At 38.4% G+C, this 27,625-nt stretch overlaps 1 protein-coding gene across 1 annotated transcript; it reads left to right on the forward strand.

Annotated features, from left to right (window-relative positions):
- The first annotated feature begins 1,918 nt into the window (after positions 1-1,918).
- On the forward strand, positions 1,919-3,247 carry LOC127855931 (uncharacterized). The gene has a single exon (XM_052391846.1). It carries the CDS (start codon positions 1,919-1,921, stop codon positions 3,245-3,247), a length of 1,329 nt encoding a protein of 442 aa, XP_052247806.1.
- The last annotated feature ends 24,378 nt before the right edge of the window (positions 3,248-27,625 follow it).

A 27,625-nucleotide genomic window follows, 5' to 3' on the forward strand; every position in this document is an offset into this window, starting at 1 on the left:
GAACAATTTCAGCACCTTCGGCGCTTTGATTTATAGAAAACTGACAATTGTCGGTATCCTTTTCTGGTGTGCAGGAAAGATTTTCAGACAGACTGACCGCGGACGTCAAACAAGTGTTGCTAGATAATTAAACGATTATCTTTTTATCATGGAAACTATACTCTTTCGGTGGTTTGTCTAACAATACAAGACAAACGTCATTTACCAATAGAATTTCTTTCTGTACCTTAAATTCGTGTTATTTGATATCTTGAAAGTAATACTGTGTAATTAACATAAAGCGTTTATTGATCGTTTATTCCGTCGTACCCCAATGAATAAATGCTTTAAAGTAAGCAGTTATTGCGCATGTAATTGTCACAGCTTTGTAATACTTGATTCAGGGGAGACGATCGGACTGTTGTAGTTTCACTTAGGACTGATGCGTATTGTAGACCGATTTCCTCTCCAAGCTATGGTGTTCACGATGTACTGCACAGCCCGATAAACATCGTCGAAGGATAGTGCGTGTCAAAGTCCACCTCAAGTAACTGTCTGCATACGGGACAACATGACAGTGGTGTAGTCAGACTAAAATTTTAGCCAAGACAGTATCTTAGGTCATTGTAGGGGGGGGGGGGGTCCGGGGCATGCCCCCCCCCGCAATTTTTGTTATACCTAGAACGTCTCTGGTGCGTGTTAAAGGCCATTTAAACCACATTTTATACCTAAATGATCGGAATCGTGGACGCTACATATGGCCGTTATATATCAATAAAGTTAACAAAAAAATCTTCTACAAGTTTATTGTCAATTTAAGATTTTGTTAAAATAAACGGTCTTTGAAGTGACAATGACGTAACAACCTCGAATTCAGATAAACAGTAATATAATTCATTTGAAGTCAGATAGAAAAAGAAAAAAAAGAGAGGCAGCTCTCGTACAAGCCATAATATGTTTATGGATAATAGAATGTGCTATATATATTTATTATTGAAATACTAAAATAATATAGATCTACCTTATAGTATGAAGAAAACAGATCTACGTTGAATCGTGTCTAGGTCCAATATAGACCGAGACCTTACCGTCGAACACCCGATTTTAGCTCGGTACGTACCCATGCCCACAAAGATTATAGCATTGAAGTGTACAGTTCGACGCTTTGTTTAATATACGGATTTTTCCAAATCATTTTGCTGAGACATTTTCGCTATTAGCCAGTTAATCAGGAAAGCTAAGATCAACAAGACAGATCTCACAGTTGTATGGCTGGATCTAGCAAATGCGTATGGCACGGTACCCCACCAGGTAATAGAGCTTGCTCTGAAACACCACCATGTACCAGAACATATTCAGAGCATTGTCAGAAGCTACTACAGAAACATCAACATACGCTTCACAACAAAGAACTTTACAACATCCTGGATACAGCTTCAGAAGGGGATTGTAACCGGCTGCACAGTGTCAGTAGTACTGTTCACCGCCGCTATGAATCTCATCATCAAAGCCGAAGACAGGGAGTCAAGGGGACCGAAGACCCAGACAGAGATCAGACTTCCACCACAGAGGGGATTTATGGATGATCTGACTATCACAACAGAGTCCCACACACAAGCTCGATGGATCCTATCAGCCCTTGAAGATGTTGTGTCATGGGCTAGAATGGCCTTCAAACCAACGAAGTCAAGATTTCTTATCTTGAGAAGAGGCAAAGTCTGACAGAAGATAACACTCATGGTACAGGGCGAGGATATCCCATCACTTATTGACAAATCTGCTATCACCCAGTGTGGTGTCAAACCATTTACCCAAGCACTTGACGGGGTTGTCAATAATAAATAAGAAATAGCAGAAATAACACAGAGCGCACCAGGCAGCAACTGAGGAGTGGGCTTGCAAAGATAGAGGGAACGGGCCTACCAGGGAAGTTCAAGGCATGGCTTTTTCAGCATGGCCTCCTGCCCCGTCTTCTGTGGCCACTAATGTTGTGATCCCAACATCGACGGTTGATAGCTTGGAAAGCATGATAAACAAGAGCCTGAGACGATGGTTCGGACTTCCATCATGTATGACAAGTATTGGACTCTACAACAGAACTGGAATGTTGCAGCTCCCTCTTTCATCAATTGTAGAGGAGTACAAAGTTAGTAAGGCAAGGCTCGTGTTGACCCTACGAGACTCTAGTGACATGAGCATCAGAAATGCAGGGATAGAGGTCAGAACTGAAAGAAGATGGTCAGCATCCAATGCAGTTGAGCAGGCAGAGAGTCGACTGAGACATCAAGACATAGTGGGAACAAGTTGTCAAGGTAGACAGGGACTCGTCTTGAACACTAGACAACCGTGGAGTTCAGCCACAACAGTCCAAAGAAGAGAACTTGTTCAGAGCGAAATCCGAAAGGAAGAAGAGACAAGAAAGGTGAAAGCAGTTCAGATGGGGAGCCAGGGAAGCTGGACAAAGTGGCAGACAACATGGAGGAAACTGTCATGGACAGATATCTGGAAGTACCAGTTTTTTCAACTGCAGTTCCTGATCCGGGCAGTTTATGATGTCTTGCCAACACCGGCTAATCTCCAGAGATGGGGGCTGATAGAGACAGCAGAATGCACCCTATGTGGAGGAAGAGCTACCCTGGACCACATCTTGTCCTCGTGTAAAGAAGCACTTGCCCAGGGGAGATATCACTGGAGACATGACCAGGTACTCCGAGAGGTAGCTGATACACTTGAGAGACACAAGAAGAAGGCACGGGTACATGCAGGGGCAAAGCACATCAACTTTGTACCAGCAGGGACAGCAATGAAGGGTACAAAGGGAGAACATCCGAGTATCCTAGACGGCACAAATGACTGGGAACTACGGGCAGATCTTAGAAAACAGCTGCAGTTTCCAGACATTGTCCACACTACCCTACGTCCAGACATTGTGATGGTCTCCGAAAAGACAAAAAAGATCATTCTGGTAGAGCTGACTGTACCGTGGGAAGAAAGATGTACTCAGGCACATGAGAGAAAGAAGGCCAAGTACGAAGATCTCATCCAGGAATGTAGAGAGGCCGGGTGGAGATCATGGAACTACCCGATTGAAGTGGGATGCAGAGGGTTTCCTGCACCATCGCTGGGAAAGATGTTCCAGGATATGGGAATAGTGGGGCAGGCGAGAAAGCTGGCCATTAAGAAGGTATCACAGGCAGCAGAAAGAAGCTCCAGCTGGCTGTGGCTAAGGAGGAACGCCAGTAACTGGAAGCCTTCCACTAATGGGTAGTGTCTGATCAACATTGCCGCCCGCCACTTAGAGCTTGTCCTAGGTTTGAAAGGGTGAAACAAGCAATGACAAGTGGTACCTAGCTGACGACATTAGTGGAAAGCAGTTTATCTGTATTTTACAACGGCATCAATTGAAGTTATTAAATTGAAATAATTATCTGCCTCAACATGAAACAATTGTACTCAATGATAATATATTTGATTGTGAATATCATAGTGCCTAAAATTCATTAAATTGCCCCAATTTCTTATATAGATTTTATTCTTTGAAATAAATTTTCCTCTTGTTTTCTTGTAATCTCAACATCGCTCTGCACATTAAGCCGAGACAACTGCCTCAGCGTGCCTCAGCGTAGCTACGACGTTGCATGTTTATCGTTAAAAAACATTTGAACATTTGCCTTATAATTTGAAACACCATTAACTGTAAATTGTGTAATTACGCGGGATCGTTTCTTTTATGTCTTCGTGCTAGAAGATATGTCTGAGAAATTGCTTTAAAGTCCCATAAGGGACATTTCCTTTCCATCATTGGTCTTCACGCGCATGCTTAATATGGACTGATGTGCAGAAGCTGGTGAAAAGTTATTTTCAAAACGCCTCGTACATCCACATCTCTTCATCAAATAATCAATAATCAATGACACTGTTTTTGTTTTGTGCATGGCTGTGCATTTGCATGATGTGATGGAGTGTGATCGTCTTCGTCGTCACTGCCATCACTAATTGCATTCCCGATTGGCCGCACACGACCGTGACAAAAATGAGTTGCGTTCTGAGAAAACTGGGCATAATGTATATGCGCAAAATGTCGTCCCAGATTAGCCTGTGCAGTCCCCACAGGCTACTCAAGGATGAAACTTTCCGCCTAAATTAGATTTTTGCTAAGAAGAGACTGCATTTAAACGAAAAATGTCATTTAAGCGGAAAGTATCGTCCCTGATTAGCTTGTTCGGACTGCACAGGCAAATCTGGGACGACACTTTACGCACATGCATTATGCCCAGTTTTCTCAGAACGCGACTCAAATGTCGGCGTTTCTTCTGGTTAATACGTTGCTCTAATCAGTCGCCTCCAATATCTTGAAACACGGCTTTGTTGTCGCCGGGTTACGACTAAAGTGATAATGAGATTAAACTTTAAAAATCACGCACAAATATATCTAGTTCTTTTGTTGTCGTTTAATTTTGTGAAACTTCGAAAATTGCTAATATAAAGTATAAAATACGTTAGACGTATGCAATTGGCAGAATGGCCGAGCGGTCTATTTGATTTTTACTCCAGGATTCCGAGGGTCACTGGTTCGAGCCCTGCGGGCAACTTTTTTTCCATTTTTTAATTTTATCCTGGATTTTTTACTGGAGCTTTTTAGATCCAATGTTTACATTTATCAATATAAAGCATTTAATGACAAACTTCAAAACATGCCAAAATCTGTGAAAAGGCCCCTTTAACATACCTTTGAAAACACGTAAAACAGGCGTTAAAAAGTTAAAAAAGTCAAAAAAATTAGAAACAACAAAACATATTACGCAATGACTTATGGTTAAAAATAGATCAACCACGATCAACCAAGTTGTCTTGTATACACTAATCCAGTAAAAACAAAACGTGTTTCAAAATAAATATATAGATAGAATTTTATTTTCCTCCATTCATGAAGAGCATAACATATAATACAAGCAAGGAAGAACAATCGAATATATACACAAACAAAGATAAAAAAGAAACACCTCAATACAGGCATTAGATTATTCACAAAGATAAGTATAACATAATTAGATTATATATAAATGATAAATAAATGTTAATTCCTGTAATTCCTAAGGAAAATAATCACATTGAGATAACAATAATTACCTTTTTTCAGTGTAACTTATTCGCCGAGGATATGTCTTAAAGCGAAAACAAAAATACAGAAATAATAGGCGAATATACTTAATATATGTCACAGGTTTTGCCTTCCACGGAAGACTGCTATATAGTGTAAGGTACAATAGATTGGATCGACATATCAACATATGTGAAAAAGTGGCTCAGAGCGTCTAACCCTAGTTCAGGATGCTAACAGCAGCTTTGCACAATTGAAAATGCACAAAATATCAGTCAACAGTTTCAGATATCATTTTCAGCAACGATACACTTTGTTCTAAGCCATTTAAGTGGATGAAGCGCGAAAATTCCGTTATTCCGATGCATTCAATTAGAATTGTCCATAAATGTTTTCGCTTATCCTCTAGCAAGTGACAATAACACAACTTATGAATTACGAGATTAACGGTTTTCAAGCAACAATGTCTGCATTCTTCTCCACACTGTCTAGACACAAACATACCTATGCTATTCAATATTGTTTTACACACGTTAATTATTTTTGGATTGTCTTTTGCTACTCTCCATAAAGGGGAGTAATTATTGGAGTCTATTACACGCGCAGTTACTCCCCATTGATCGTTGTCCTTGATGCGACTCTTTATTTCGTTCTTTATATTCATTACGACTTTTCGCTCAACTATTTTCTTCCATTGTCGCTTTGTGGGGAAATTTCCATCCTGGACGTATGAGCGTAAGACGTTCATTAAGTCATACTTTTGTAGTATCCTGTATGCATCAGGGATATATCCGAGGCATTGGCCTTCTAGTTCAATGTGACGTATAAGTCTATTGTTGAAGATATCTTTCGCTAGGTATTTAGGATTTAAATATGCATATTTGGCCGAGGAATGTTAGTTTTCTGATATCCAGTTCATTTACAATCGGAACGGTATTTACGGTTGACAGGCAATAATCTGTTGAGATGTTTCTGTCATACCCTTGCATGTGTTTCAGGCAAAAGTTCTGTGCAATTGAAAGTTGTACGAGATCACTTTGCGAGTTGTTTTTCCATAGCTCACAGCCATATAAGGCCTTAGGGAAAACAGACGAGTTAAATATTGTTGATAGAGTTGGTGGACTAAGTCTTTCAGGCGCTACCCTTTTAGCGCACAAGCTCATGTATGTTTCTCGCAGTCGCACGCATGCATCATGAATCGCATTATTAGTGGTCAGAAAAGAGTTGCATTCAATACCAAGATGGGTATACTTGTCGCTAGCGGGCAGACGATCATGTCCTAGATAAAAGGTTGAAGTCTCTTCTGTCTTCTTATTATAGACTAGTACGGAGCACTTCGATGCATTATAAAGAAACCTCCACCTGTTTGCATATTCAAAGCAAATCTTAAGCATCCTCTCGCGACCATTTTTAGAGTATGATACTAGAACCATATCATCGGCCACGGTAGGCGAAGCCATATTAATGTCATAAATGCACAGGCCATTACCACTCTCTTCACGTTTCTCCATCAGGCCATTTATGTAAATAAGATACAACAGCGGCGAACTTTTTCCTCCCTGACGGGTTCCTTGCCCGACCGGAAGTGGTTCCGAGATCAATCCTCGATGGCGAACGCGGCTTGTTGAGTTCCGATACATTTCACGGAGTGCGAGAAGGGTGTTTGTATCAATGACTGGATCAGAATCATAAGCTCTGGAAATTGATAAAAATTTATGAAATAGTCCATCGTGCCATACCCGGTCAAAGGCCTGACGAGCGTCAAGGAAGCATAGATATACACTTGAACCCAGCTCCTTGGCATAGTATAGACATTCGCGGAGACCAAAGCTAGTCATTATGCACCCAAGCCCGTCCTGAAATCCACCTTGTGACTTTCTGCGTACATTCTGAACGAAATGATACACACGTGTTAACACACATCTTCCACACAATTTAAATCAGCATTTCGCAACAAAAATGTATGACGTAATTAAAATGAAGATTTACTGATGAATGTTCTCATGTTGTCCGTCCATACAAGCAAGCATACTTTCCATACTGATTCAATCGCCGGAACCGTAGCTTATCGTGAAGAGACCATATGGCGAAAAATTCGGATACATATGTTGTGGATTTCTGATGACATAATGTTGCATTAACGCTCCTTTTAAAAATTCAGAATTAAGTATAATAAGCTTTTCTGTAAATCGATACGGAACATATGCATTGTAGCGTACCATTAAACATGCACATGCTTGGCATGCGAAAAGTGAAATATTATTAATAAACATTATACGGTAAGCATAAACTAAAAATCGAACAAGTGCACAAATAAACCCACCATTCAAAAGAACAAGCCCATGGACGTTACGGTCCGTCCAATCTGCTTGCCACCGCCGATGCACAAACAGCACACAGGACGCCTCAAATACCAATCCACCACACCAATTTTCAAAAAGTTCACAAAGTGAAACGTACGTGTTGTTAAAAGCAGCTGCGGTATGACTTCACGTACACCCAAAACAATAATCGGAAGATATGAATAATTCAGGTTTAAACTTGAGCAGGATACGAAACCTAACTGCTAATTTGTCCGTTTTCCTTTCATTTTTTTCACATATTTTGGCTTGTATTGAAGTTTGTTTTAAAATACTTTATATTGATAATGTAAACATTGGATCTAAAAGGCTCCACTAAAAACTCAATAATACAGTTTAAAAAAGAAAAAAGTATCCCTCAACATGGCTCGAACCACTGGCCCATGAAGTCCTGGAGTAAAAATCTACCCACTTAGGCCACTTGGCCATCCGTGCTCATACAATGAAAACTGTATTTTACACTTTATATAAGCAATCCTGGTAATTTCACAAAATATAACGACAGCAACAGATTCTGAACTCTCTAAATTTTTCAATCGTTTCGCGTTGCGACTCTTTATAATATTCAGGCTTTTAAATCGTCAAAAAAGCATAAAACGGCTATTTTAGATCATGGTAACTGTTCAGTATTACTGTTTCCTCACAAATATCATAGCTTAAACGACAATTTGCGATTCTGAACCAACCTTTCTATTTAATTTTGTCAATTTACCAAAATGTGAAAAGGCCCTTTAAATGGCAGGAGGCGTATGATGACCTATGGCTTATGAACGGTGTCTAGTTGCCTACATCACCTCCTGAAACCTCTAATTTTAGAGAAATCTACAAATTAACGGCTATTACTATATCGTTATCGTTAAACACACACCGAAAGCACCCAGAACGCCCACCGGGCACCAACGAAAAACAAGCAAATTCGTAGAATTGATATCCCCCGCCAATATACTTCTGGACCCAATCGTTTTCTGGACGGATGGACAACGCCAACGTGCATTATCCTCTTATCATAATATATACTCATACCACGTTGTAATGAAATCCGTCAAAGCACTTCCAAGATATGGCTCCGGACACACACAAAAAGCATTTTTACAAAGGGCCATTACTCCGTTATTATCCGATGGTGTACGATGCCATTTGGCGTGCATCATCCTCTTATCAATATACATACTCATACCATGTTTCAATTAATACCGCCAAAGCTCTTCCAAGATATGGCTCCGGACACACAAAAACATTTTTAAAGGGCCATAACTCCGTTATTAACAGATGGTGTACAATGCCATTTGGCGTTCATTATACTCTTATCCATCTATAAACCATACCCACAGTTAGGGGTGTGCGCTGGGTGCGTTCGCACCCAATGTTTTTTACAAGTAAAAAAAATTTGTACTTTAATTTGCACCCAACTTTATTTTACGCGAAAACGGTTATTTATTTTTTCCGGGAACCCAGTGCATGCAGTGAGTATTTGTATTTAAGCGTTAAAATACTGTTGTATTCAATATGCAACCGACAGGTCAACATACAATCAATTTCTCGATTAAGTCATTTCAAAGATAGCGCGTAATTTTATTAACAATTTTTAACCGTATAATTGTTGAAATCAACTGAAGTTTTGACAGCAAAATTTGAGCAGATCTAAGAAGCCGGTCCCCGCAAAATGGAATTGGAATCTTTGTTATAAATGGATATTTGTTTTCTGTATAATGCAAAATTATTAACCTTGCAATCTAATCCGTATAAAAGCGATACTTATTTATAGATATTTGATGCTGAATGATTGTTTTGTAACTTTTGTCATCGTTATAAATGTCTGTTATTACTGTAATAGATATCATAACAAAATGATGAAGCCTACTTATTGTTGTTTGAAATCCCAGTCGAATTACCTTTTTCGGCAATTATCTAAATGGCTTGAAAAACAATTTGAATAACTTTAATAAATAATCTTATAAAAAATATACCTTTTAGATGTTTATTAACGGAATATTATGGCAGCCTCCGAAAATGACTGAAATCAAATGACATCCTTTGACTATTGCCGAAGACTAATGGGTCACTAGTTAACCACTTTGCATTATACCACGATTTATAAAAATTATAAACACACTGTGCACAGCATTTTCGACAGACTGCGCTGTCATTTTGTTATATCCCCGTACAACCATTTTCGGATCGCCTAAAGGGGTTTCCAATAAAAAATATCAGCAATACTCAAGACAGGATAATCTTTTTGTTGAATGACAAGAAAACAAATCATTTCTACAAAGTAATGTAGCTTTTTTGTAGTTTACCAACAATTCATGGCATTTGTTCTGCTCCACATAATAACTTTCCACACTATTTTAATTATATCCAACTTGACACTAGGTCTGTCATACTCTTAAACAGTTGTTATGGTGAATTTAAAACATTATAACATATGATCGGGTGGATGTTAACGTTTAATGTTCATCAACTGTGACGGATCTTAAGCATATAATGGGCATATAAGTACTGTACATCTTTTTTCTTCAACGTCTTGGTATACATTGTTAAGGACTTTGAGACCATAGGGTAGGGCCAGTAGTTTGTGGTTATAGGGTCTTAATGAAGCTTTAAGTGTTATATGTTTCTGAAATTCGATTAGAAAAGAAAGATAACTTATTTGTGAAACATAGTTAAAACAGATTTAAGTAACCAGTAATACCAATTTGATTTCGTTTGAGTATTGATGCAGATTAGAGAATACCCAGTTTTATTAATCAGTGTTTGTTGTACAATACACTGCTAGCACGTTTAGAGCAATGTTAGGCCTCTGGTACTATCCATAGTAGCAGACATACAATTGTTTTGAAAAAAAAGTCAAATATTTCCATTAAATTCGCTCGATTTATGAATGGTAGAATGTTGGAATGGTAAAACACACCAATCTTATTTTTATTTTACTTTCTTTAAATGTGTTGTTGCATAAGTGAACAAAGTGTGTGCGGGAATACTAGTGTCAGTTAAACACCTTATAAAATTATGTATATCCGTGACTTATAAAAAAGGTGGTTATTGAAAAACGTGCCGCCCGTGGTGGGGAATATATGTATGTTATATATTCTTCATGTCGAACAGTCACTGAGTATGGTCAATAAAAATCAGAAAGTGAAATTTCATATTAAACTGCTCTATAACTTCAGTCTCTAAATACAGTTACAAAAGTGACCAGAATGCAGGAGCTTACGTTTCATTTTCAAAATTTTCTAGGGGGAGGACCTCCAAAGCCCCCAATTGCAGGAGGGGTACAATCCCTCCCGCACCTACCCCCTTTGCAACTTTGTTGCTCACTTACAATTGAAGATGGCTAAAATTAGCACCCCGCTTTTCAAAACCCTGGCTACGGGCCTGTAAACTCATACCAAGTTTGAATGAAATCCGCCAAAGCCCTTCCAAGATATGGCTCAGGACACAAAAATGCCGGACGGACTGACTGAAAGATGGACGGACGGACAGTCAACACCAAAACAATATCCCTCAAACCACTAGATTCAAATACGCATACCTCCGAACAGCGTAGGTAAATCACGAGTATTCGAAAAATATATCCATGCATATGACGAAATTTTGCCACAAAACGAAAAGCTTTAAGTCATCGTATGAAAATAAACTTAAGAATAACTTGCTACAGTAAACTATATTTACATAAGACAACAAAAAGATAACACTTAAACATTTTTAATTTGGCGGAAATTCAAACATACTCAAATTTGAATATATAGGTACAAAACCAATAAAACTATTCCTAGGCAGCGAGATTCTAAAAATGATACACATATTCCGAATTTAAATTCGTATTAAGAGCATACTATGAGGCAAAGGTTTGTACAAAATAATCAAGCAAATATTGGCTGCTTCAGACTTAAATATATATTCATCCATTGACGTTCAAAGGAATGGAACCAGTGTAAGGATCCCTTGTGACATAAATTAACTAGAGCACCGCATAACGTGTGCAAACGCTCGGCTGCGGGTGCAGTTTTGAACAAGAGCACCGCATAACGGGTGCCACGCTCGGCTGCGGGTGCAGTTTTGAATAGATGAAAGCTTGTCAGAATTTTTTAGAGGTCACAGTGACCTTGACATTTGACCTAGTGACCCAAAAATGGGTGTGGCATGTAGAACTTATCAAGAAGCAGATACATGTGAAGTTTCAAAGTTGTAGGTTGACGCACTTTGATTTTAGAGCCAATATTCAAAACCTTGACAAAATGTTAAGGTTTCAGCTCGACGCGGACGGCGGACACGACACGACGAGCTGGCTAGGACAATACCTCGGGTTTTCTCCGAAAACAGCCGAGCTAATAAATGAAAGCATGTCAGAATTTAACAAAAAAATAGAGGTCACGGTGACCTTGACCATTTATCTAGTGACCCCAAAATGGATGTGGCGCGTAGAACTCATCAAGGTGAATCTGCATATGAAGTTTCAAAGTTGTAGATGGAGGCACTTTGATTTTAGAGCCAATGTAAAGATTTTAGCACGACGCCGGCGGACGGCGGACGACGAGATGGCTATGACAATACCTGGGCTTTTCTCGAGCTAAAATCTGGACTAAAAATGAATCAATATCGACTTTTATAATTGCAATAGTGAACGTAAACATAATTTAAACGACTAGCTTAACATGTGTATTTAGGGCGGGCCTGTGTATCACCCCGTCTTGCTCCTTTTCCATAATTTATGCCCATCAAATACACGCCTCGAATAGCGAATCAATATATTTGCAATATATTCATACCCAAAACGAGAAACCCGTGCATTTTTTCGCGCTGAACACTTAATGAGAAACACGTGCATTTTTGCGCTCAAACATTACCGTGCTTTCTCTTCCAAATAACCTGTAAAGTACCGATACGATACCGTATTTATCAAACCTAAAATAATTTCACATGCTGACGGGTATGATGTAGATATACTCGCTTGGAACATGATTTAGAGAAACTAATGTAGAGATAAATTACGGGAATTTTAAATAATGGCATAAATAAATGCTGGTATAAGTTTTAATGCTAACCAACAGTAGAGACGTAGGTTTGCTTTTTGGACATAAATCACGGTATGCTTATCATGTATTGAGTTTTGAAAGCCACATTGTACTGCCAATCCTGGCATTGAAGTCGCAAATAAAAATGATGGTTTTCCTCTTTGGTCTGTCGTGTATGATAGTTGATAGAATGTTGTAAAAGTTGTCCCTCTCGTCCTCTTCGTTGTCGTTCTTTGTATGGACAGAGGCGTGCCCCGATAAGCGCTCTCTGTTGGCTTGGGCATCAGGGCTTCTCCTTGGGCGTGGGTGTGTGCTGCATCCTTCTTCTGATGCTCCAACAACAGTAACTCGACGTAACGAGTCTATCTTTATCCGTCTTGCAGATGTAGATCAATCTACCCAAAGGTCAGCGATGTCTGACGCTATGCTAACCTTCCTTCAGTCGGGGTTGTGACTGTCTTTTGCGAAGTTAATGTCAGAGATAGATATACATTATTACAAAATATTTTCAAAACTCAATTTGCAAGTTATTTAATTAATAATAAATAAATATATATGTAAGAAGTAAGTATCGTTATTAATGCATCGGTGATATTAGAATTAAACAAGTAAATTCGTGGGATTGATAACCCCGCGAAACCTCCTCATTGATATCTCATACACCCACGAAGTTTCATTTTGATATCTGATATAGTTTCTGAGATATAGGCCTGAAATGTTTGTGACAAATCGACGTACGGACAACGCCCATTCTATATCCCTCTGGCTTCGGCAAGACAGCAATGTTGACAAATTTCTTCTTATAATTGAGACGGTTGAGTTTGACGTAACCGGTTTTCGGTGCAATGCACGATAAACTCGTGCGTGTATTGATTTTATTTCACGACGGTACGAAGGTGTGAATAATTTGGTGGAAATACAGCAAAGTACAAATTCCGTTTATCACACAGAATTAAAAGGCAAGTTAGTGCAGCGTGAGGCCATACAAAGTTGGTTCTTTGTTGACCGCCACTTTGACTTTCAGAGACTTACCAAACAGATCGAAACAAGAAGTTCAGAACAATATGTTTCTCATACACACTCTCTGTGGCAGTGGTTCAAGTAAATTATGCACACATATAAATATTTATCATCGATAAATTTTTAAAAGTCGTACATAAAGCATTTCATTTGTAATGTCTTTAGCCCCCCCCCCCCCCCTCCCCCACAAACACCGTTCAAGATCAATCTCAATTTAGTATCACATACAATTTCTCTTATATATATAATTGGATACAAAATATGAAAGTACATGCTAAAAAGACCATGCTGTGTTGAAGTCGTGACAACCGATAGTCAGTGCATACAGCTGCTTTCTTTGACATAAACAAAACACTTAATCATTACTTTGTAAAATTATATAATGTTTTGAAGAGCCCAAAACATTGAAAAAAGAAACTTGTACCCGCCATTCTACTTTAAAAATCAAAATTGAACTAAGTGGTGCTTTATTTACTACTTATTTTATCCACTGAGATTTATCTCAATATATATGCAACAACATGTAGTCACTAAAGCAGCTGGACGCTGTCATGCCATATTTCTGTACTGTTTGTTTAAAATGTGTTTTGAAGCACTTTGTCTGCTTAATTTTCGGCATGGTCAAACATATTTTGTTCTGTCTTGATTCTGAAAACCTTCAACTAGCCCAGTGATGCTTTCCATAAACATGAATTTGCATGGCCTTATGGCAGATCTGACAAGTAATTGTTATTGTGTAACTGTAAAAACAACTTTAGACTTAAGAAGGCAAAGATGGGCCTCATATGCTCACCTGATATATATTGTAAGTCAATATTGAAAGCCATTTTTAACAAGCCTTTATCAAAAGTAGAAACCTTAAACATGGCGAATTTTGAATTATAATGATTTTAATGCAATTGGCTCACAGTAGAATTAATTGTACATACCAAATACAACATCTATGTGCCTTTCACTTTAAAAAAATTGTCAGGGGGGATGCTTATATAATTTACCCTATTATTATTTGGTCCTAGCATTATGTTTAACAAACCTTGTAGAAAACCATTGGGTCGTGTTCTGAGAAAACTGGGCATAATGCATGTGCGTAAAGTGTCGTCCCAGATTAGCCTGTGCAGTCCGCACAGGCTTATCATGGAGGACATTTTCGGCTTTTCTGGTACTTTTTGTTGAAAGGAAGTCCCTTCTTACCAATAATAGTTATTAGATGGAAAGTGTCGTCCCTGATTAGCCTGTGCGGACTGCACAGTTTGCTCAGAACGCGCCTCAACTATACTAGTGATATACCAAATATTTCATGTCTAAGGCTTGTTGTTTAATAGAAGATGTTAAGGTAAATTTTGAAACTGTGATATATAATCAAAGAACACCAGAAATAGAACCAGTTTTGACCTTTATGGCATGATCAGAGTAAAGGACCACAACGATGTCACACACCTAAAATTAAAACACTGAGAAATGTGGTTTCACAGATTTTGAAAGACAAAATGAATTGTAATTCATGAAAGAGCATTTCACACAACTTCCCAGGAGTGGCACTACACTGTTGTAGTTTATGATTCAAACAAACTTAGTAGTTTAGCAATTTGTAATATTATCTGTTTATGCTAAGTACACGTATTACACCTCAAGGCCCTGACTTTATAGAGAAAAAATAATTTGCTTTATAAGTCTACACAAATCATGTGATACCTGGGGACCTACAACAGCTTTGATTGAGGGTCTCTAATAGACACCTCCTGTGAAGTTTCTTAAAAACCATTCTAGTAGTTAAGTTGGAGATGTTGTATGAACAAAATTGTGTATCACACATACAATGGACAGCAACCCACCAGAATATTGCTCACAACGATCACTTTGTGTTCAGGTGAGCTAAAAAAGTAGATCACGGATTTTGTAATTGTTATGCACCACTGCAAAAGCTGCTCAAGCATAACTAGCTCAGTATATAAGGCAGGTTTTTGCACAAAATCTTTGTTCCACCCCAGCTTTGTATTATCTGTTCTGTTCTGTTCTGTTATTCGATATATCAAGGTAAGCCAAATTTAAGCTTCAGGGGAAAATGGGTCTAAAGCTACATTTGCTCATGGTAGCTTTGTACCAGCCTGCGCACCAACAGTCTTTTCAGGAGTAACCCAGTGTGCATTAAAGTCACTCAAGGTTGTGTGCTCATATTAGTGGTCAGTGTGGCTCCTGACCAGGCTGTGCAGGTGCGCAGGCTTATATTCAGCTTGACACGTGTGTAATAAGACAAATTGCATACAATGCAGCTTATGTCTTGTTACTACAAGGATGCAAACTGATACAATAATGTGCAAAGGAATAAATGAGCCTCTTTTGCATATTCTTTACATGTAACAGCATATAGTGAAATTTCTTTTTTTGTCGGCCCCATGGCTTTGCAAAATAAATTGTTATGAATGATTGGGTGTATTATATCTAGACAAATGTGTTGCATGCTAAACCCTTGCTGTTTTCCTCAAGGTCAAGGGCACAATCATTCTTGGGCACCAACTATGCTGCTTGCTTGATGGTCAATTATCACATAATATGAAATAGGCTTTATGTGAAGCAACAATTACAAAAGACTGTTATATACATGCTATATCAACTGAACACAATATGTGTGACAACCCTTGTTTCTGTGGCTTGTAATATATATTCTGGGCATCAGTGTTCTTTTGACACATTTCTAGTATTGAACAGGTCATGTATATGTTTACTATTTCTCAAATAATGTTGGCCAAATAGTTTATTTTTGTTAACATTATCATTGTAATAAGATATTAAAATTGTACCTTTATAGCTTTTCTAATATTCATAATCATAAACAGCCCAGATTCAAATTGATTGGCCATTCGACTGCATTTAAGTTTTTTACCAGAACATTTTGTTAGCGCAGACGGCCAGGATTCGTGAAATTATTCCTGGGCCATTCACGGTTTATATTGGATCATGCATATAAATAATAATAAAAAGTAACCTCGGTATTGATCTCAACAGCTGCGCACAACGCTTAAACAGATTGCACCACTAACAGTGTAACACCGGTACGAAATATAACACTGGTACGAAATATAACACCAGTACGAAATATAACACCGATATGAATTATAACACCGATACAAAATAAAACACCAGAATGAAATATAGCAAGGTACACGATATAACACTGGTACGAAATATAACACTGGTATGAAATATAACACAGGTACGAAATATAACACGGGTACAAAATATAACATGGGTACAAAGTATAAAAGGGGTACAAAATATAACACTGATACAAAATATAACACCAGTACGAAATATAACACCGGTACGAAAGTTAACACTAGTATGTAAAAAAACACGGTACGAAAATTAACACGGTACGAAAGTTCACACCGGTACAAAAGTTAACGAGGGTACAAAGGTTAACATGGGTACAAAAGTTAACAAGGGTACAAAAGTTAACAAGGGCACAATAGTTAACACCGGTACAAAAGTTAACACAGGTACAAAAGTTAACACAGGTACAAAAGTTAACACTGGTACAAAAGTTAACACTGGTACAAAAGTTAACACAGGTACAAAAGTAGTCTGTTCAACGGGGATACAAGTTCATCATCGCATGGAGTGTTTCTGAGTTCCAATAAACTTAGATAGATATCATCACCCTTATGCAAAAATTGTATGACCCCAGATTGAATGATCGTGGGCTATATTGTTTTCGGCCTGTCTGTCTGTCATTGTATGTGTGTGTCTGTCTATATCTTGAACCTTGATCATAACTTGTTCAATATTGAAGATACATGTAGCAACTTGATATGTGGCATGCATGTGTGTCTTTTGGAGCTGCACATTTTGAGCTGTTAAAGGTAAATTTCAAGGTCATCCTTCAAGGTCAAATATATGGCTTCAAAGCACAGTAGTGGGCACTGTGTTTCACAAACACAGCTCTTGTTGTTTTTTTTGACTGACTGAACAGCTCCTCAGGAAGACGGTCATTCATGAACTAGGAAATATTGCCAGATAATTATGTGTCAATGATATGAGTTGCGTTCTGAGAAAACTGGGCTTAATGTTTGTGCCTAAAGTGTCGTCCCTGATTAGCCTGTGCAGTCTGCACAGGCTAATCGGGGACAACATTTTCCACCTAAACTGTAGTTTCGAAAATTGAAACTACAAAATTCCATAAAAGCGGAAAGTGTCGTCCCTGATCTGGCACGATACACACAAGCATTAAGCCCAGTTTTCTCAGAACGCGACTCATATATTTGGCAATGTTTCTTTAATTTCTTTTACAATAGTTCTTGTTTCAGTGTCATATATTGTAAATGTACTTTTTCAAAGTAATTCGTAAATTTATCAACAATTATTAGGTAGTGATTTCCTTGTTTTTCAAAAAAATCTGTCCCAACCTTGCTCCATGGTAGCAACAGAACAGGCTAAATAATAATTTTCACTTTTGCTTGCTTGTTTCTGTAAGTTAAACATGTATTGCATTTTCTAACTAGCCTTTTAATTGTATGGCTTTAACCTGGCCAATATACAGGTTCTCTGGCTGTTTCTTACAATTAACCTCACCCAGATGTCATTATCTTTCCCCTATTTATGACAAACCATTGTGCACTGCTCAGGGGCGTAGAGAGCACTCCAGGGGCATTCCTCCCCAACATCGGGATTGAAAAGAAAGGATATGTATTGCAGTTGTTCATAATCCTTTCTTGTTTTTTTTTCACAGCTATGGTAAGAATTCATTTTCATTCTGAATTAGGCATTTGTTTCTTTTTTTGTTTAAGTGAGTCTGGAGAATTGTGTCATTCTTTACTTCATGTCATAGATGTGCTATGAGAATTGTGTCACTCTTTACTTCATGTCATAGATGTGCTATGAGAATTGTGTCACTCTTTACTTCATGTCATAGATGTGCTATGAGAATTGTGTCGCTCTTTACTTCATGTCATAGATGTGCTATGAGAATTGTGTCACTTTTTACTTCATGTCATAGATGTGCTATGAGAATTGTGTCACTCTTTACTTCATGTCATAGATGTGCTATGAGAATTGTGTCACTCTTTACTTCATGTCATAGATGTGCTATGAGAATTGTGTCACTCTTTACCTTATGTCATAGATGTGCTATGAGAATTGTGTCACTCTTTACTTCATGTCATAGATGTGCTATGAGAATTGTGTCACTCTTTACTTCATGTCAAAGATGTGCTATGAGAATTGTGTCACTCTTTACCTTATGTCATAGATGTTCTATGAGAATTGTGTCACTCTTTACTTCATGTCATAGATGTGCCATGAAATTACTAAGCTCCTCCTTGTGTCTACTAATGGCAATGTTTTGTTAGGCCAACAAGACCATGGTCCCTGCTATTTCCTCTATTATACAGCTGTTGTTTTCTATAGTTAAGACTCTTGCATCTGACAATGAGCGAGAAATTGGTTTGATTTTTACTGCATTGATGTCTAAGAAGTGTTCAGCCATTTTCATACAGTGTAAATTGTTTATATTTCCAAAGTGCCGCTCAACATAAGTAGACAGCTTTTTCCAATGAGTTGTTGGATTTCTTATCTGTGAAGGTTCAATATTTTCTGGACTTTGAAAACAGATTACATGGGCTACATACAGCTTCATCTTTTGTAACTGAGTATTATAACCATGGGTACTCCATAAGCCAGTATGCATTACACTGCCTAGTTTTATGCAATAAAATATAGATCTGGAGAATGTAAAAAAAGCAAATTAAAACTACAACCCCTGGAATCAAACTTTAAAAAGAAAATACCATAAAATACATATTTCACATTTCTACATTAAATGATTTGTTCATCGATAAATCATTCTTAGTGTTTGAAAGAACAATTTGATACTGCACAGTTAAAATATCAATATCAATATCAAAATATCATTTAAGACTTTTGTGTGTATTAGATCTATAAACTTCTTTACTATTCTGATAGATTACATAATCAAAGACATTTATTTAATCTTTAAACAGCAAAGGTTTTGGAATGTTATTAAATATTTAGCTTACATTGGGTGCGTTTAATTAAGGTAAAATCAAATCTTTATACAAACATGATTATTTAATTTGTACATGCACAGGAAACTCTCAGTCACTGGATCAGTCTTAACAATATGCTGGTTTTAAACCATACTAGTGCTTGAAAGGTTACATAATACTATTACAAATGAGCTATCTATTCTTAATTTGAGTGCTTAGGGCCAGAGATAAAATGCTATGCTTGATTTCTTAATTTTAATAATGAACTCCTTGAACATGTTTTATGTCCAAAGTATTTGATGTTTAAATTCTCTATTGGTAACCCCCCCCCCAATAGCCTTCATTGTTTTTTTGCATTTTCGGGCGTTTTTTTATTTTTTTTATTTTTCATAATGATGTGCAGTCATGTGCCTACACTGCCTACGCACAGCTACGTGCCTGCTGCTAATTAATCAAGAATGTCCCAAAATGGTAGAGCTTGAGGTGACACCTCCTTCTTTGTCGTCGGTCTTCCAGAACAGATCTCTTGTACTACCATCTGGAAGTCTTCATCTTTCTCTGTTGCATCCACAATATTGTCATGGTTACTAAGAGTCAAGTCAATATTTCCATGTTTAAGACCATAAATTCTTTGTTAATGGCTTTCTCACCTAATATTCTAAGTGGCAATCTACTCGAGCAATGCGCTTAACACATATCTTGACCACTAAAATACACAAGCGTGAATTTTTATCATTTTAACTTCAGTATTATTCTCTGAATTCTTAAGGGTGCTTTATGTATGGGTTTTCATGATGCTTTCTTTTATTGGCTTTTGATCAGATTCAGTAGAAGGATCCTGAAACTTTTCACGCCCTTTAATTTTTTTTGCGCATATCTTTGTTCTGCTGGTGACGGCTCACATGACTTCAAGCCATCTGCCTGAATTTCAGCTGGTATTAGAAGCTGTAACTGTTAATGTTATTGGTTTTGTCACAGAATAGTACTTCAGCAATTCTGTTGATGTGGGAACTGTTTTGATCTTTTGGAAGACTTCTCCAGCCTCTTTCCTCCACTGCCATCAGAGTACTTAATTTCAGGTCAAGCAAAGGAGCATTGGGCTCACTCAAGCCCGGAATAAACATTGATACATTCGACAACATTCCAAGAATTGTCTGGAGCTAACTATGGTCCTGAGGGTCTCTCATTCAAACTATTGCCTGTACTTGCTTATCTCTCAGTGTGAGCCCTTCACCTGTGATCTAATGGCATAGTTAAATTCTTGCTGCTCAAAATCACATTTGGATTAGTTCACTTTTAGATTTATTAATCTAGTCTTTTGAATAACTTTTCTCAGACGCTACTGGTGTTAACTGAGCCTGTTTTCCTGGACAAGCTTATGATAATCTTCTACTGATATCTTCCTCAAGTATTGTCTACAAATATCTCTTCCCCAAGTATTATCTATTAATATCTCTTCCCCAAGTATTGTCTACTAATATCTCTTCCCCAAGTATTATCTATTAATATCTCCTCCCAAAGTATTGTCTACTAATATCTCTGTCCCAAGTATTGTCTACTAATATCTCTTCCCCAAGTATTGTCTACTAATATCTCTTCCCCAAGTATTGTCTACTAATATCTCTTCCCCAAGTATTGTCTACTAAAATCTCTTTCTTAAGTATTGTCTACTAATATCTCTTCCCCAAATATTGTCTACTAATATATCTTCCCCACGTATTGTCTACTAATATCTCTTCCCCAAGTTTTGTCTACTAATATCTCTTCCCCAAGTATTGTCTACTAATATCTCTTCCCTAAGTATTGTCTACTAATATCTCTTCCCCAAGTATTGTCTACTAATATCTCTTCCCCAAGTATTGTCTACTAATATCTCTTCCCCAAGTATTGTCTACTAATATCTCTTCCCCAAGTATTGTCTACTAATATCTCTTCCCCAAGTATTGTCTACTAATATCTCTTCCCCAAGTATTGAACCCCAATGTGTTTGCATTTCTCGTTTGAAAATTTTATTTCAGCATCTTGCTTCCATTGGAATTCTCAAGGATATTTATCAACCAAAAGATAAGTGAAGGTCCTCCCAACTAGAGCTTTCATCTGACATTTTTATGTTATAAAAATACCCCATGTTGGCATCAAGTGTTGTAAAGTATTTGCTTGCCTGTAGCCTAGTTACTACCTCCTGAATACTTAGTCATGTTCCCGTAGTATTGATTTATTATCCCCACGCTTTTTGAAAAAAAGGTGGGGATATTGTGGTGATCTCCGCCGTCCGTCCGTCCGTCTGTCCGTCCGTCTGTCCGTCCGTCCTGGCCACTATCTCCTCCTACACTAAAAGCACTAGAACCTTGAAATTTACACACATGGTAGCTATGAGCATATGTGCGACCCTGCACTATTTGGAATTTTGATCTGACCCCTGGGTCAAAAGTGATAGGGGTTGGGGTGGGGCCGCGTCAGAAATTATCACTCATTTTTTTAGGTTATTTTACATTTACTTCTTTATTTCTACACCGATTCACTTCAAATTGATACTGGACCTCACCTATGACAATACGGTCAATCTCAACCATGCATGGCCCCATTCCCAACCCTGGGGCGCCCCGCCCACATAGGCCACACCCACCAAAAATTTCCATTGACTATAATTTTTTCATTTCTACACGGATTCACTTCAAATTGATACTGAACTTTTGTTATGACATTAGGGTCAATCTCAACTATGCATGGCCCCAATCCCAACCCTGGGGTGCCCGCCCACATAGGCCACACCCACCAAAAAATTCCATTTACTATAATTTTTTCATTTCTACACGGATTCACTTCAAATTGATACTGAACTTCTCTTATGACATTAGGGTCAATCTCAACTATGCATGTTCCCATAACCAACCCTGGGGCCCTGCCCACATAGACCACACCCACCCAAAATTGCCTTTACTATAATTTCTTCATTTCTACACCGATTCACTTCAAATTGATATTGAACTTCTCTTATGACAATACAGTCAATCTCAACTATGCATGGCCCCATTACCAACCCTGGGGCGCCCCGCCCACATAGACCACACCCACCCAAAATTGCCTTTTACTATAATTTCTTCATTTCTACACCGATTCACTTCAAATTGATACTGAACCTCTCTTATGACAATACGGTCAATCTCAACTATGCATGGCCCCATTACCAACCCTGGGGCGCCCTGCCCACATATGTCACACCCACCAAAAATTTCCTTTTACTATAACTTCTTCATTTCTACACCAATTCACTTCTAATTGATGATGAACTTCTCTTATGACAATACGGTCAATCTCAGCTATGCATGGCCCCATTACCAACCCTGGGGCACACCTAGGTCAAACATTCGGCGTGGGGATACGCGTCGGCCTCTGCCGCGCCATTTCTAGTTGAGATCTGTAACGGTCAATGCAAATTGAAAGTTGGCCATTTTTCTTCGGAACAAACAACATGCTTTTGACCCTATCAGTTTTTTTTTATTTTTAGCAATAGTCCCACATATCTCTAAATGACTAACTTCCTCTCTGACTTGCTCTCAAAAAGCACAACCCGTTGAACTGGTTGAACTCTATTTCATCACCAAAAACTCACTGAACTCCTTGCAGATACTTTCTGTTGTGACTTTCATGCTGTTGACTCTCATAGTTCTAATGTCACTGAATCCTCTCTGCCTAGCACTTGAATGTTTTTTGGTGGTATCTATAACTTGAAAAGTCAGATTTCTGCGAGTACCTTTGAATGTACATGGGGAAGATTTATCAGTCAGCAGGTCTCTGTATGCTGTCCCTTAACTCTATCCTTTGAATGAACATGGGGAAGAGTTATCAGTCAGAAGGTCTCTGTATGCTGTCCCTCAACTCTAATACTATTGCTTCATTGCACTGTTTTTGCGAGTGTTTGCATTGTAATTGTTCAGCAGGTCAATAAGAAAGTACATAACAAACTTCTCAACGGTGTATTTCTAAATCAGCAATCAAATTTCCTTCCTAGAATTTAACAGTCCAATCTGAATTAATATTATTTAATCATTAATGGCCTTGAACACCTCACTTATTAATGCGTATTCTTGAACTCTTTCAGTGCTGGAATAGAATTTTGAAGGCCTTTGCAAACAGTTTAAATCCAGATGAGACGCCACAGAACGTGGCGTCTCATCAGGATCCAAACTGTTAGCTATTCTGATAGTATTCTTTGAAAAAAATCAAAGAAAATGCTAATTTTAGAAATTCAGCAGACGACATTTTAGCAGACAACAAATTTCCCAGCATGCAAAGGGTTAAACCTGTTTGTCATGTTGTCAGTGTCAGGCATTTTGTTATCTCCTGAATAATGCATGTTGGGATTATACGTTTATCCTAGGTTGGTCTACGTTCCCAACCTTGACCACTGGCTGTCATCCAGAATAGCCATTGTGTGCTCTTATATTCCCTTCATAAAGCTTTAAATCTTTAAAATGTCATTGTTTACCAACAGGGTAAAAAATCTTGTTGTACGCAAGACGGCTTTGCGGATGGTGATGACTACAATAATTATTGCAGACTGGGAAATTCTCATATCTAGGTATTTTGTATGCCCCTGGATCGAATGATTGGGGGTATTTTGTTTGTGGCCTGTCTGTCATTGTATGTGTGTGTGTGTATGTGTCTGTCCCAAAACTTTAACCTTGGTCATACCTTTTGCAATATTTAGGATAGCAACTTCATATTTGGCATTCATGTGTATCTCATGGAGCTTAACATTTTAAGTGGTGAAATGTCAAGGTCAAGGTCATCCTTCAAGGTCAAAGGTAATTTTTTTCTAAAATAGCTGCTGTGCAACTACAAAGCGCAGTAGGGGACATTGCTGTGCAACTACAAAGCGCAGTAGGGGACATTGTGTTTCATGAACATAGCTCTTGGTCTCTTTGGTTTTGATATGGTCATTTTTAGCTTGGCGTTTTCAGAGAAAACCTGAGGTATTGTCATAGCCAGCTAGTCGTGTCGTCCGCTGTCCGACGTCCAAAGTCAGACGTCTGCCGTCCGCGTCGTGCTAAAACCTTAACATTTTGTTAAGGTTTTGAACATTGGCTCTAAAATCAAATTGCTTCCACCTACAACTTTGAAACTTCATATGTAGATGCACCTTGATGAGTTCTACATGCCACACCCATTTTTGGGTCACAAGGTCAAGGTCAATGTAACATTTAAAAAATAAAATAAAAATACTGACAGCTTTTATTTTTTCAAAACTGCACCCGTAGCCGAGCGTAGCACCCGTTATGCAGTGCTCTTGTTTTTCTAAAGTATCTGCCGTGCAGCTTCAATTGGCAGTAGTGGGCATTGTGTTTCACGAACACAGCTCTTGTTCTCTCTGGTTTTGACATGAGCAGATGTTCATTCAACAAGCCTGAGCATTTCAATAACTCTTTCTAAAATAAGTTTGAGTGCGGGAATCTCCTATCAGTTTCTGTGATCTCCTTTCTATCACCTTTTCCATTAATTATTATGTCTCAGTAAATTCCTTCCTGTTGATCCACATATTTAAATTGGTGAGCTTTTTGTTTCCATGATTGACCTATATCCTCTCTTATAGGGTTCATGTTTCTGTCAAGTGCACAGAGGTGGCAATCAAATTAGCCAAACACAGTGTCTAGATCCTACTTATCCATGTGGACCTGAGCCAAGATACCCAATGCCTTGTTTGCCTCAATCTTTGGAGCCCAAGTAAAAAAATCATAGATATTCACACAAATTGCATCTCATATTTGACAGAAGAACCCAGACTTTCCTTCTCCTCAGAGCATCATAAATCTCCAGAAGGTCCACGTGGATGATGAAATATTGTTAATCTCCCAGTTCAGTGCGCCGCAATTGCAGGAATTGAACCCTGGTAACGGCTATATCCTTTTGTTTGCAATTGTAAAACAAAAGATGAACGTGTCAAATTCCTTTGTGCATCACTTAAACCTGGTTGATAACTTTCAAGCATCAACAGATTAAACAGATTTATAATACCTCTTCTTGACACCATGGTATAACCACGCCATTCACATCTTTCTTTATAAAAATTCAAAAATATGTTCAATGCTAACATACAAACAGCACAATATAAAGAACAGAAAATATTTTAATAAAAGTAAAAATATTTATGAAAAATCAGTAGCAGTTTACCAAAATATGTAAATGATGATAGTAAATGTGACCAGGGAATCATTATATGACAAATAACAAAATAAATAAATCAAAAGATACATATCTGCTCTTCTTTGCTATGTTAACACTCTTATGATAACACTAACAGTTTATAAATATATATGTTCACTCTGCCATCAAGTCACCTAATGTGTCTGTGTTCACTCTGCCATCAAGTCGCCTAATGTGTCTGTGTTCACTCTGCCATCAAGTCGCCTAATGTGTCTGTGTTCACTCTGCCATCAAATCACCTAATGTATAATTATATGTTCACTCTGCCATCAAGTCGCCTAATGTGTCTGTGTTCACTCTGCCATCAAGTCGCCTAATGTGTCTGTGCTCACTCTGCCATCAAGTCGCCTAATATGTCTGTGTTCACTCTGCCATCAAGTTGCCTTATGTATAATTATATGTTCACTCTGCCATCAAGTCGCCTAATGTGTCTGTGTTCACTCTGCCATCAAGTCGCCTAATGTGTCTGTGTTCACTCTGCCATCAAGTCGCCTTATGTATAATTATATGTTCACTCTGCCATCAAGTCACCTAATGTGTCTGTGTTCACTCTGCCATCAAGTCGCCTAATGTGTCTGTGTTCACTCTGCCATCAAGTCGCTTAATGTGTCGTGTGTTCACTCTGCCATCAAGTCGCCTAATGTGTATAATTATGTTCACTCTGCCATCAAGTCGCCTAATGTGTATAATTATGTTCACTCTGCCATCAAGTCGCCTAATGTGTCTGTGTTCACTCTGCCATCAAGTCGCCTAATGTGTCTGTGTTCACTCTGCCATCAAGTCGCCTAATGTGTCTGTGTTCACTCTGCCATCAAGTCGCCTTATGTATAATTATATGTTCACTCTGCCATCAAGTCGCCTAATGTGTCTGTGTTCACTCTGCCATCAAGTCGCCTAATGTGTCTGTGTTCACTCTGCCATCAAGTCGCCTAATGTGTCTGTGTTCACTCTGCCATCAAGTCGCCTAATGTATAATTATATGTTCACTCTGCCATCAAGTCGCCTAATGTGTCTGTGTTCACTCTGCCATCAAGTCACCTAATGTGTCTGTGTTCACTCTGCCATCAAGTCGCCTAATGTGTCTGTGTTCACTCTGCCATCAAGTCGCCTAATGTGTCTGTGTTCACTCTGCCATCAAGTCGCCTAATGTATAATTATATGTTCACTCTGCCATCAAGTCGCCTAATGTGTCTGTGTTCACTCTGCCATCAAGTCACCTAATGTGTCTGTGTTCACTCTGCCATCAAGTCGCCTTATATATAATTATATGTTCACTCTGCCATCAAGTCGCCTAATGTGTCTGTGTTCACTCTGCCATCAAGTCGCCTAATGTGTCTGTGTTCACTCTGCCATCAAGTCGCTTAATGTGTCTGTGTTCACTCTGCCATCAAGTCGCCTTATGTATAATTATATGTTCACTCTGCCATCAAGACGCCTAATGTGTCTGTGTTCACTCTGCCATCAAGTCGCCTAATGTGTCTGTGTTCACTCTGCCATCAAGTCGCCTAATGTATATAATTATGTTCACTCTGCCATCAAGTCACTTAATGTGTCTGTGAACTCTGCCATCAAGTCGCCTAATGTATATAATTATGTTCACTCTGCCATCAAGTCGCTTAATGTGTCTGTGAACTCTGCTATCAAGTCGCCTAATGTATAATTATATGTTCACTCTGCCATCAAGTCGCCTAATGTATATAATTATGTTCACTCTGCCATCAAGTCGCCTAATGTGTCTGTGTTCACTCTGCCATCAAGTCGCCTAATGTGTCTGTGTTCACTCTGCCATCAAGTCGCCTAATGTGTCTGTGTTCACTCTGCCATCAAGTCGCCTAATGTGTCTGTGTTCACTCTGCCATCAAGTCGCCTAATGTATATAATTATGTTCACTCTGCCATCAAGTCGCCTAATGTGTCTGTGTTCACTCTGCCATCAAGTCGCCTA

This window comes from Dreissena polymorpha, chromosome 13, assembly GCF_020536995.1.
Source record: "Dreissena polymorpha isolate Duluth1 chromosome 13, UMN_Dpol_1.0, whole genome shotgun sequence".
Lineage (NCBI taxonomy): Eukaryota > Metazoa > Mollusca > Bivalvia > Myida > Dreissenidae > Dreissena > Dreissena polymorpha.

Bases quoted from the DNA above. Each gene is read 5' to 3' on its own strand.
- LOC127855931 (XM_052391846.1), top strand. From the start codon at position 1,919: ATGGCTTTTTCAGCATGGCCTCCTGCCCCGTCTTCTGTGGCCACTAAT.